Source organism: Lepidochelys olivacea, assembly GCF_965140295.1.
Source record: "Lepidochelys olivacea isolate rLepOli2 genome assembly, chromosome: 4".
NCBI classification, from domain to species: Eukaryota; Metazoa; Chordata; order Testudines; family Cheloniidae; genus Lepidochelys; species Lepidochelys olivacea.
The window spans coordinates 46,680,817-46,693,704 of record NC_140414.1 but is presented as its reverse complement, the minus strand read 5'-3'; the positions used below and the strand labels follow the sequence as shown (position 1 = coordinate 46,693,704).

Sequence of the window (12,888 nt, the reverse complement as noted above, 5' to 3'; positions counted from 1 at the left end):
TAGGAATGCAATGTATTGATTTAAAAAAAAAATCTAAGTGTTCTGCTTATTATCTTTGTGAAGAATCGTCCTTAAATTCTGGAGTACATGCATAGCAGCTAATGCTGAGCCTACTATTAGGCCTAAACTACTGGTCAGAGGCCCTTTAATTTCATATTTTGACTGTTATATACTTAGTTGTCTACCATGTACAATTAACAGCCTGAGCAGCAATATCAATGGAGGCTTCATTACAATTTCCAAATAGGAAATGATATTCAAGATTAATATTAAAAATGCAATTCAGTTTAATACCTTTGCCTGTCAGCCCATGGTCCATAGTTGAAATCTGTTCCTTTCCCACATACAATGTCTAATCCCCAACATGGAGGCAGATCTTGCAGTTTACTGTCTTCATCAGTTGTTTCTCCATCGTTATTTTCCTCTGTCTCCTCTGGTACAAGACCTGTAGTTTGTAATACAGTAAACATTACTCCAGGAAGGTGTTTCCAATTATGAAGAATTTTTGCAGACCACTACACAATTCAAGTATGCAGATGTCAGTTTCATTCAAGATCACTGCAAGAGGCAAGAGTCAAACCATCCTTCATGTAGACTAAAGAGAAAGGAAGAGAAGGATATGACTGAAAGCAAGAGTCCAAGGAATTTTTCCAAAGCACTCAATGACAGCTAACTTTGCTCCACTGAAGTCAGTAAAGGCCACAGAACCTACACTACATAATTTTAGCGGTAAAACCTGACTTCTGTCAGCACAGCTTTGCACGTGGCACTGCCTTTTCAGTCCTGCTGACAAAACCCTCAGCTACTGTGGGTCAAGTTAAATCATCTTCCTAAGCAGCATAAATCTTCTACTGACACTCTTATGCTGGTTCAATGCTTGTGTGAACACTGTATTAACTGCACCTACAGCAATATTGCCACAATGACAATTACCGTGACTGCTCTCTGCTCAAATTTTTGAACACTTCTGCTTAATGGTCACAGTGCCCCCTTTGAAATATCCAGAGTGTTTTGGAAATGCCTCTGTTCTTGCTAGCTCACTTTTGCAAACACACAGGTATGGCTCCATGTAAAGCTACAGCTAAAACGCCAGCGAACTTTAGTGCTGCTGCCTACTACAGGAAAGTAGTCTTGGATGTCCTCAGCAAGTGAGGAGAGGAGCAATGGAAGTATAACTACAGAATTCACACAGCAACATTGCAAAGAAGATGCAGAAACTGAAATATGACAGGGATGAGTACCAATGCTAGGCAATGGAGAAGGAACTGCAGCAGTCCTAACAAAAGTCAGTGGAGGAAAACAAAAAATTTGGTGCTGCACTTCAGAGCTGCCACTCTATGCAGAACTAGATGCCATAACGAGTGGGGACCCCAGCAACTAGTGACTAATAGTAGATTCTTCATAATGTCCTGAGGAGGGTACACCAGAACCACACATTGATGAAAAGCTCACTAACGAGTGAGACATGAGCCCACATATACCCAAGAAGCTCTGAGACCCAGCCAAACTCAGAGAGAGCCCCCTGAAAAATGGACTAGAGTAGGTTTAATTTACTACCCCCTATACTGCACATGGTTTTTAAAACCAACTTTCTTTACCGCCCCCGACGCTTCACTATCGCCTATCCGTTCTTCACACACCCCTCAAAATGGCAAACCACTGCAAGTGGGCAGGGAAAAAAGGAATTAGATTTTAAAGTAGCCGATTTGTTTTAAAAGTGCAGAGTAGCATTAACAGGCAAAAAACAACAAAGAATACTTTAGTCAACCAAAACACGTTCTCATATAAATACATTAGCAGGACTTCGATGCATTCAAAATAAAAAAACTTTTTCAGGAAGAAAAAAAATTTCCAGTACAATAAAAATAAAGTAAGGCAAATATAATTCAATCCATTCAAAAACAAAAATGCATTCAAATTAAATACATCAAACATACAGAAGAATGCTTGCAAACAATCCAGTAACTGAGCACTGAGACTACATGAATTCTGAGCTAAGGTGCAAGATTTTACTCTTTCCCCACAAAATAATTGATTCATGTGCCCCTTCCAGGCAGAGGTCCCAAGCGGATGCATCTGGTTCGGCATCGGGAGCAGCCAGGGGAGACGTAAACCACCGCCTTGGGGGTCAGGAATAGGCGTACATACAAGACATTGTTCCTCTTGCTCACTATCACGGTATGGCCGCAACCAGGGAGGGATAGGGCTGGGGACACTCCAGCCGGTGGCTCCTAACATGCACTGTGTTCCAACTGCTAGTCCTGGTTGGTCTGGTGCGGGGGAGGGATCTCCTCTGCCCCTGCACGAGCCACTCCTGGGGCCAGGTTAGACCCACCCAAAGGAACTTCCCCTAGTTGCAAGAAGCTCTGCCCTGGACCCTGCTTTCTGCCCCCATCACTCCCCAACGATAGGGGGAGGTGTCACTGTATGGGGAGCTGCCCCTCCCGTCTGTACAACCCCTATGCATCCAGATGCCCTTACACACCAATACATCCCTACCCGCCCCGCTGAGTCCCGCCCCCTGCATCCAGACCCCAACCTCACTAAGCCCCAACCAGCTGCACCCAGACTCCCACCCCACCAAATCCCACTTCACCAGCACCCAGAACCCTGCTCCCCCTGCCGCTGAGCCCTGCTTAGGCCACATCTTCCCCATACCCAGATCCCCCTGCTGAGCCCAACCACTTTCATCTGGACCCTTCCCCCTGCAGAGCCCCAGTCCCCTGCACCCGGACCCCCCACAGAGCCACCCACACCTAGATTGCCCCACACAGAACCCTCTTATCCCATACATGGTTCCCCCACATTAAGCCCCTCCACACTTGGATGCTGCCAAGCTAAGTCTGCTTGCCCCACACCTGGATCTGGGAACAGGACCGGGCATGAACATGAGTTTCTGTCCCTCTCGCTTGCTATCATGGTGCACCTGACATGGAGGGCCAGATGTGTTTCTGAGGCGAGCTCAGGCCTTGCACTGTGTCAGGGTCAGGGTCAGGTGCAGCCTCACTGCCAAATCTGTGTCCCAGAAGGAGATGGACGGTCTGCAGGGTGATCCCCCTACCTCTGTGCAGTCAGTGGCCTGAGCTTCCCACTGCCATGCTGGAGCCTCCACTCCCATTTCCTTTCTAATCTATTGTCTAGAACAATTTCATTTCTACTCCAGTGACTCTACAGTGACATGCTGAGAACTACTTAGCCATGCCATTCACTAAGGATGGAAGCTGGCAAAGATTAGCTTCAATGGGGATACTCAGGTGCTGTACTTTATGCACATATTTAAGTGCTGTGCCAGATCATGCCCTAACTTCACTCCTGAAGATGTACTGCTCTTTAGGGTATGTCTACACAGCAAAGAAAAACCCATGGCTGGCCTGTGCTGGGGGGGGGGGGGGGCGCGTCCCATCGTTCCAGCTCTAGTCCAAGCCCAGAAGTCTGAACAGCAATGAAACTGAAAGCCCCACAGGCTGAGCCCTGTAAGCTCAAGTTGGCTGGCATGGACCTGCCGTGGGTTTTAAAGTCTTCTCTGCTTGGCATACATGGAAATATTAGTATTGCTATCAGCTCTGTGGAGCCATATAGATGAGATAATATGTCTAGTAAGAAACCTATTTGTCAAAAAACATTTCCTGAATCATCTTTGTTGTCTGTACTTGCTGACACGTATTTTGAACTAAATTACCAAAATAACTGAAAATGGTATGATTATATTGTGTTATTTTGACAAATAAAATATGCAGAATTTTAAAATATTGTGTGCAGAATTTTTAACTTTTTGATACTAAATTCCCTAAAGAGTAAACCTTTCGGAGCACCAATCACCACCCACTTCTCTACTGTCAAAACAGCCCTCGTTTTGGGTCTCTGTGCTGAAGGGATGGTGTGAGCCTGGCACACAACTCCAGGAATGTGGCCTTCCACATATGAAAATTCTAAAGCCACTACTGATCATCTAGATTTGCATCACGAGCCAATCCCACCATTCGGTGCTCATTTCACAGGCCCAGAAACTGCTGCTCCATAGTGTGCAGCTGGTCAGTGAGTGCCTGCAGCAGCTGGTGACTTTTATTCACTTTCCACATTATCCACACCTCTTCAGTTTTCTCATTTTCTCTACTGCAGACCCAGCTCTGATAGTACTTGTAGCTCCATAAGTACAGAACAATCAGCTGCTCTGTCTCTAAAACAGACAAGCCAGCTCTGCTGATCTGTTCCGCATCCATGACTCTGACAGCGAGATGGAAAACCAGCATGAGGAAGAGAAGATTATGGGATGTAACAGAGGGAACTGTGGGAATTTGATCCTCCAACTCCCACAATTGCCTGAGAAGAGCACTGGCAGTCCACAATGCACTGCCAAAAGATTTCTTAGAAGGAAATGCACTGAACTATGGCCCTGGGAACACTGGGATACGTAATCACCATGCTGCCCTTCTTTTGCCAATATAACCTGTCAGTGTGAGGGCGTGCTGCACCAGCAAAGATAGTCAAATGTGAATACAAACTAGCGATAGCAATGTCCGCAGCTGTATGCTGGTAGAAATTTTCCTAGTAAAACCTTCCAATTAAATATGGTTGGATTTTTGCCATTTACTTCAATGTGGGCAGAGATAGGCCAACAATGAGCAATTTTGAAAATCCTATCCCTTGTGTTCAAGACCCCTTAGGCCAACGTTTTCTAACCTGTGTGCCTCAAGTTAAGCTCATAAAGCTATATTAAAGACTTGTCTACTTGGGGAAAAAATGACCAGTTATACCGGTCTAGTTATAAACTCCTTCCGAAGTGACAAAGGCTATGCCAAAAACAACCTACTATCCCAAAATAAGAGCATCTACACAGGAGGCTACAGTGGTATTATATTGGATTAAATTCACACCTTAGGTCATACTGAGAAAATTTCCCTGTGTACTCAAGACCTTATACACCAACATAGGACTGGACTGATTTTCAAAAACATCTGCAGTTCCCACTGATTTCACCAGGAGTTAGGTTTGCTTAACATGGTTTTACAAATCAGGTGATTTCTATGTGGATGCTTAAATATAGTTTTAAGTAGTTTAATGGTAGGCACTGAAAATTTGGCATTTTTAGAAGTGTGTGAGGAGAGTTTGGCACCAAACTCCCATTGATGCCATTCTGAAAATCCCACCTCCAGGGTCTTACCTTCTTCAGACTTGCAGAGAGAAGCCTGGATATTGGGTTTATCTAAATGTTGACAATATTCATTGTAAAGCACAACAGCTAATATATACTGTTAAAAACATTGTTTTGACTCAAATATAAAACAGTACTCTTTTCCATTTATGTCAGTGGAACCTGCCCACCTGTTCATTTCAATGACAACAACATGAAAATTTAGTAGATAACACTTAAGAGGGCAGGGACATTCCATACACTTTCTTGCGACATTTTTATGGTCTCACATCCTGTGCTAACTCTTCCAAGCTGAAGATCAAAAAAATTCTTTCAGCATTCCAGACAGACAATAGTAAGACATTAAAACTAATGGTATAGTAAGTCCTGATAAATAAATAGTACACAAATTATGTAAACAACACTATTATTTAACAGAAGATACCTGGTTCATCCATGTAATAGTAGATGTCAACATCATTGGACTGCATTACAACAAAGCCTTCTCCCATTAACCTTGGTGGTCTGTTGTAGGGGGAAAAAGGGTTAGGTCAATAATGAAATGTATCCTAGAAGAAATTAACTTAAGAATTTAAATAAAGCTAAATTTGAATTTTTGGGTATCCTGAAAAAGAGAGTGCAGGTCATGCTCAGCTGTAAGCTCAGAAGTAATTTAAGTACTTAAACTTTCCATAAGTAGTAACTAATCCACTTTTAGAAAGGCATTTGTACAGAAAATATCTTTTTGGCTGCCAATGGCCTAATGATAGTACTATAAAATATCCTCCAGGTTACCCAGATCTGAGGAAAGCCTCAGGTCTCTTACTAATCAGTTCCTTTCAGAGCCTCCAATATTGTAGGAATAGTGCAGCAGGTTCAGTGGCTGACCTCTCTGCTAATACAGAGTAATTCTAATAAGTATTTTGTGGTTCCATAGTAGCTTCCAACTCATGATCTCAAAGCATTTTACAGACATTAATGAATTAAACCTCAAAAACTTTCTATAAAGTAGATAAGTATCCCATTATATAGGTGGGGAAACTCAGAAAACAGAGAAGTTGCTTAAAGCCACAGTCTATAGCAGAAACAAAAAGCATAGGGGTCAGATTCTGTGCTGTGCCTTTAGGAGATGCAGCACAGAACTCTCAACCCCTAACAAGTGAGGGCTATGGTGGTTTTAAGTTATCTATGCAATCTCCCAATCGTGGGCTGCTCCAGAGGCTGCATAGGTTCCTACTGTAACTTAGCCAGGCCCTCAGGACTGTCTAAATGACAGCAGTCTCCGTATGCAGCCCTACGGGCTCCATTATTGCCCGGAATCAGTGCATGTGCACCCCCAACATAGCCTCCTCATACTCACCAAACCCTCTTCACCAGGTCTTGCAAGGAGGTCATCAGGAAGCAGCCTCATGACTATATTCTGCAGCATCAGCCCCAAGAGAATCCCTTCCCTGACTGAACATAGGTCCTTTAGGACCCCTTTATGTTGCTCTGGCCCTTTTTACCCAGCCTCAAGGGGCTGGCCCAGGAGAAAGGATTTCACCCCAGACCTTGATTTCCAGGCTCGGGTTTTAACCATGATATCACCACAACAGATGTATTTGGGAAGCAGCGGAGGAGAAAAGAAAAAAAATATAGTATATAGCTTTTTACATTATTTGAAGTTTCAGAATGAGGGACAACAGAGGCCTTAGGAGAAGGCAAATTGTTAACACACCAGTGCAACGAGTAGTGCAGTGAGATCTCACACTTAGTGCAGCATTCAGAAAGTTCACATGAGTAAGAGCATTTCTTACCACACAAAGCATAAGCGATTTCTGAAAATAAACCTAATTTTTGGTATTTAAGTCTCTTTTCATTGGTCGTTACTGTTTTTTCTGAATAAGGACATGTCAAGGTTCCTTCCCCACTCTGAACTCTAGGGTACAGATGTGGGGACCTGCATGAAAGACCCCCTCAGCTTATTCTTACCAGCTTAGGTTAAACACTGCCACCACCGAACAGGGGAAGTGCCCACTTGGAAACGTCTCCCACCCAAAATATCCCCCCAAGCACTACACCCCCTTTCCTGGGGAAGGCTTGATGAAAATCCTCACCAATTTGCATAGGTGAACACAGACCCAAACCCTTGGATCTTAAGAACAATGAAAAGCAATCAGGTTCTTAAAAGAAGAATTTTAATTAAAGTAAAAGAATCACCTCTGTAAAATCAGAATGGTAAATACCTTATAGGGTAATCAGATTCAAAACATAGAGAATCCCTCTAGGCAAAACCTTAAGTTACAAAAAGATACAAAAACAGGAATATACATTCCATTCAGCACAACTTATTTTATCAGCCATTTAAACAAAACAGAATCTAACTCATCTCTAACTAGATTGCTTACTGACTTTTTACAGGAGTTCTGACCTGCATTCCTGCTCTGGTTCCGGCAAAAGCATCATACAGACAGAGAGAACCCTTTGTTGTCCCCCCCCTCCAGCTTTGAAAGTATCTTATTTCCTCATTGGTCATTTTGGTCAGGTGCCAGTGAGATTATCTTAGCTTTTCAACCCTTTACAGGTGAAAGGGTTTTTCCTCTGGCCGGGAGGGATTTAGAAGTGTTTACCCTTCCCTTTATATTTATGACAGGACATCATTGGTGTCACTGGTAGTATGGAAACATAATATCTGATTGTAAACTATCACAGTAATAAAACATTAACAGAAAAATAGTTATGTGCTTTGTTACAATACAAAATATAAAACCGTTTAAATAACCTGCACCATTTTAAAAGTTCAAACGTTAATAAGAAACCATTCTATAGTCTTTTTTTCTTTTAAATCAGTTCTCAAAATGCAGGCCAGTTAAAATATTTTAAATTAAAGCAACTTGAAGGATGATTTAACGAACGTATTGAAATATCAGGTTCAGTTTGAGATACTTATGCTCACACAAAGAGAGACTTGTATGTTACCTTATTCCATAATCAACTAATGAAGCCCCACTTTTAATTTCCATTTACTTAGCAACTCTGTAACATTCTCCTTGTCCTATATTCAATTCTTTTATTTGTTAATTGTTTTCCTACAAAAATAGCATTCAGAGCCACAGGGACAGATCATCTTCAGTAATTAGACCATTAGTATAATAGTGTATGTCCAAATCTGGTATTTTTCCTGTAACTTTATAGGAGGAGTCATGAAGTAAGATTATCTGACAAAACACTGTTACCTTGACACGGCTGTACTATATACCCTTTCTAAAAGGACATAAATGAAACATAGGAAAATGAATACTTTCATTAAAAAACTGGTGACAAGAACAAATCTATATTCCTAGTTTTCTTAATCCCATGCATCTTTAGAACATTAGAATTCCTATGGTTAATTACAACCTTATACGATGTCTCTTTTGTTTGGAATACATAGATCTATTTAGCACAAGCCATTTCAGATGCAGGGTAATCTGGCCATTTACACCCTAGAGGGGGAAATATGAAATTATTTTCCTTACAGCTACACCATCATAAACAGAAACCACCAGAGTTAAAGATGCATTACCATTTCTATTCATTTATAATTTTCCAGAGCTTTCACTTTTGAGGCTAAAATTTTCATGAATTGGGCTCTGCCTCTAGATGACTTAAATCAAATTTTGTTCATAAGACAGAGGAAAGGGGAAGGAGGATACCTTCACCTTCAGCAGCCCACAGATGTGGTGGTCTGGGACAGAAAGATTGAGTATGGTATAGAAATAGCCTTAATGGAAGAAAGCACCTTTGAACATTCTGATTAAAATTAGTTTGGTTTTCACTGAACTATGACACTTTGAAAATGGCATGTCACACACATGCACACACTTTGCAGATGAGATTTTTGCAGACAGCTAAGACGACAATACTGTGCATGCAGGCATGGCTCACTTTGCCACACACTGACGAATGTAGTAGGTACGGCCTCCTGTTTCAGGTGTACACAGGCTTGAGACCAGAATGCTTCGCTCCCCTTAAGGTGGCTGTTAAAGGAGATCTGCTACAGTGAATTTTCCGAAGTGCACAGATAAGCGCTCTCCTTTGCCAGATCTGCAGGAAAGAACCTCTGCAAACACACCACTTAGGATCAAAAAAGTGAACTTAGAGGTGCACACATATGAATTAGACTAAATGCACGGAATGAAGTTAACTGCAAAGGTCATTTAGCTGCAGACATATGTGGCCAATATATGCCAGCAATTTTTCATTATTTCTCTGTGTTTATTTAAACTGAAGTACGTTGTACAAGTATAGTTTACCGTGTCTTTCTCACATATGGTATTCCTAGATTCGTATCTGGCACACATAGTAGAGTTGCCAGGTGTCCAGTTTTCGACGGAACGCCCGGTCAACAAAGGACCGTGGTGGATCCAGTCAGCACCACTGACTGGGCTGTTAAAAGTCCAGTTGGTGTGGGCTGGCAGGCTCCCTACCTGGTTCCGCATGGCTCCTTGGAAGCAGCAACATGTCCCTCGGCTATTAGGCAGCCACGGGGGTTCTGTATACTGCCCCTGCCCCGCCCCAAGTGCTGTCTCCTCAGTGCCCATTGGCCAGGAATCATGGCCAATGGGAATTGCAGGGGCAGCGCCTACAGGCAGAGGCAGTGCGCAGCGCCATCTGGCCACACCTCCGCCTAGGAGTCGAGGAACATGTTGCCACTTGCGGGGAGCCAGCTGAGGTGAGCGCCGCCCAGAGCCCGCACTCCGAAACCCCTCCCACACCCCAACCCCTTGCCCCAGCCCTGAGTCTCCTCCCACACCAAAACTTCCTCCCAGAGCCCGTAATCCTCACCCCCTGCCATGCCCCAACCCCCAGCCCTGAGCTCTCTCCTGCACCTAAATTCCCTCCCGGAGTCTACACCCCGAACCCCTCATCTCCAACCCCATCCCAGAGCCCGCACCCCAACCCTCTGCCCCAGCCTAGTGAAAATGAGCAAGTGAGTGAGGATGGTGGAGAGCGAGCGACAGAGGGAGGAGGGATGGAGTGAGTAGGAGGTGAAGCCTCAGAGAAGAGGTGGGATCTCAGGAAAGAGCAGGAAAGGTAGCAGGGCAAGAGCGTTCAGTTTTGTGCAATTAGAAAGTTGACAACCCTAACACATAGTAGTACACTTGTATCTAAGGCTATAAAAAAAACGTGCTTGATAAAGTTATGTTTGTGTAATCAGAACTACCGTAATGCATATACACATAAAGGGGCATGTGAAACTAAAACTTTTGCGTATTCTGAATGAGCATTTAACTTTACAACCTTAGTGTTTTCACTTTTAAGTTTAAGAATTAAGTTTAAGAATTAAACTTTAAGAATTTTGAGAAGTGCCCACTTGAGAAAAGAGTCTACCAAAAAATGACACACATATTCCAGTAACTTCATGTCTGACAAATCCATAAAAGCCATTTGAAGTGGGAAGGGGGGAGGGAAGAGAGACAAAGAGATGCACATAGAAAAGCTATACCAGCTGACAGAAGGAATAAATAAGAGAAGGGGGCCAATTAGGGGCCAACTCCTCCTCTCTCCCACTTAAGCCAAATACCACCATCCCCATCTCCTTAACCTCTACACTCTGTTCACTTTTCAGGAGAAAAAACAGAACAACTTACAATAAAACAGCAGCACAGGAGAAGACTGCATTTATGCTTCTATGTTTCTTTTTATTTTGCTCTCTGTCCTATTCCTTTCCTGCATTTTCTTCCCTGCATCTGCAAGTTGAAGTCGTCTCTTCTTGTTTTTTCTCTTCTCCATTTGTGTTTTTACTTGTTCTTCCTGAATCCACCTGGATTTTCTCTCATTTTCTATGCCTCTCTTTTTTCCTTTCAGTATGTCTTTTCTCCTCTCACTGATTACATACCCTATGAAACAGGATCTCTTTTGCACCCGTGCCCTGCCAGAATCTGGTGTTCTGTTGCAGGAGAGTTGAGAAACACAGTAGCTGACTCAGGCCAGATAAGTAGCCACCTGCATATAGAAATAGTGTGGCTGAGTTTCCTGTAGGATCACTACTCACAGTGCTACTCAAGTCAGAAACAGTCTATTTTTCCATATCAAGCCAGCTCTAGGTATCCATTAGTTTTGCAGTGAGGAGGCAGTTTTGGATGTCAGCCTGCATTAACTTAACCAAAGGGAACAAAGGAGGATCCTTAGTGGAAACAGGGGAACAAGCTAATAACTTGAATATGTTAATCCTATTTTGCATTAATCTTGTTAGTTTATTTTTAGTACCAGCTGAAGAAAATTCCTTGGTTATTTTCTGAGAGAATTTGAAGTTAGCTACTCTCTATTTATTCTCCCTCACAGAGGAATTTCTCAGCCTTCTCCTATACTTAGAAACAACAAGGCTGAACATGTGTGTTTCATACACACAGAAACTCGGGAATACTTTATAAACCAAAAGATTATTATACACATACAATGCAGACAGATAATTCATTCTTGGAGTCAGGGTTGTAAATACATACAAGGACAGAAAGCCAAATATTTCAAAGTTAAAGCTACACAAACTCCTGAATATTTGAAAGTACAGAAATGATGAATTACAGTTGTTGCAGTTATCTTAACTCTACCCCAGTGCCCCACCACAATATGAACCATCCTAAAACAAAAACGTCTTTCATACAATTAGCATTTCAGGAAACTCTTAATTCAGTCAGAACCTCTGTACGTTGTGACATTCTTTTTCATGAGCCTAGGCTAAAGTGAAGTCAAAAATTTTCAGCTTTAAAAAATAAATAAAACCCTCCCCAAACAGGCTGGGATCTATAAAGAACAAGCCATAAACTGAAATATAATTCTTTCCTGATAATTATATTCACAGTATTGCAATGAGCAGTCACTGAAAGAATCACTAGTTGAGCATCAGTCCAATAAGATATAAGGCTATCAGGCACTATTTCAAGAGTATTAAAAATCCTTAAACTTTCATCTTCACTGAGGGTACCTAACTAGATCAGGGTATCAATCCCTAGCTACATAGGCTTCAGTACTGGTCTAGAACGATACTGAAGGAATGTCTAAAGGATTCCATCTTTTTAAAAGGTTTTTTGGAGAAAAACATTGCTTTCAAACAGTGTTCCCATGACAAGAATTAGGGTTGGATTAACTGAACATTTAGGATACAGTTAGCTATACAAAAAGGCATATCTCCATATCCCTCCACAATGAGAGTCCCTGTTTGACCATGTGTCTTTTCAGGAATCAAACACGAGACACCAAAATAAAACAATATTTACAGAAGGGCAATGCTGTAAGTGACGGTGTGAAGCTAAGCAGCGCAAAACTCAGGAAGGATTTCCTGCCAACATTCTCTAGTTTTTGATGGCTCAACAAAAAAAACCTAATCACCTTAATCTGGACTGTTGGCAGTTCTAGTTCCAGAGTAGGTAAAAAGGATGAAGGTTTTTTTAAAATTAAAAGGACGTCTTATATTGTATCTTCAAAAGTTAAAAAGACAAACTTATTTCTGACTTATGTATGATAGTAAACTCTTAACTTACACTTACCTCAACTAAGACCAGCATGCTGAAGTTCAAAAATTTACTCCTCAATTCAATGAGGCATCCTCCAGAAAATGCTGGATGGTGTGTATATGTATGACTAATCATATATAGAATAAGACCAGACAAACACACACTATTTTCCAGGGATATTACACGGAATTTACCTTCTGTTGAGCAAAGAACATTTTTAAGACCTGAAAATGAAACAGCTTTGCCTTAAAGGGTCTGTTTGCACATAAAATATTGCTAGAG

General features: G+C 42.0%; 1 protein-coding gene across 1 annotated transcript in view; it reads right to left on the bottom strand.

Annotated features, from left to right (window-relative positions):
* BLTP1 (bridge-like lipid transfer protein family member 1) overlaps positions 1–12,888 on the bottom strand; it is a 245,540-nt gene that overhangs the window by 177,545 nt on the left and 55,107 nt on the right. Inside the window, exons 10-11 of the mRNA XM_084626089.1 lie at positions 5,577–5,656; positions 295–445 (exon numbers count right to left, since the gene is read on the bottom strand). Of these exons, the coding sequence (XP_084482215.1) occupies positions 295–445; positions 5,577–5,656 (231 nt within the window). The remainder of the gene's footprint in view (positions 1–294; positions 446–5,576; positions 5,657–12,888) is intronic.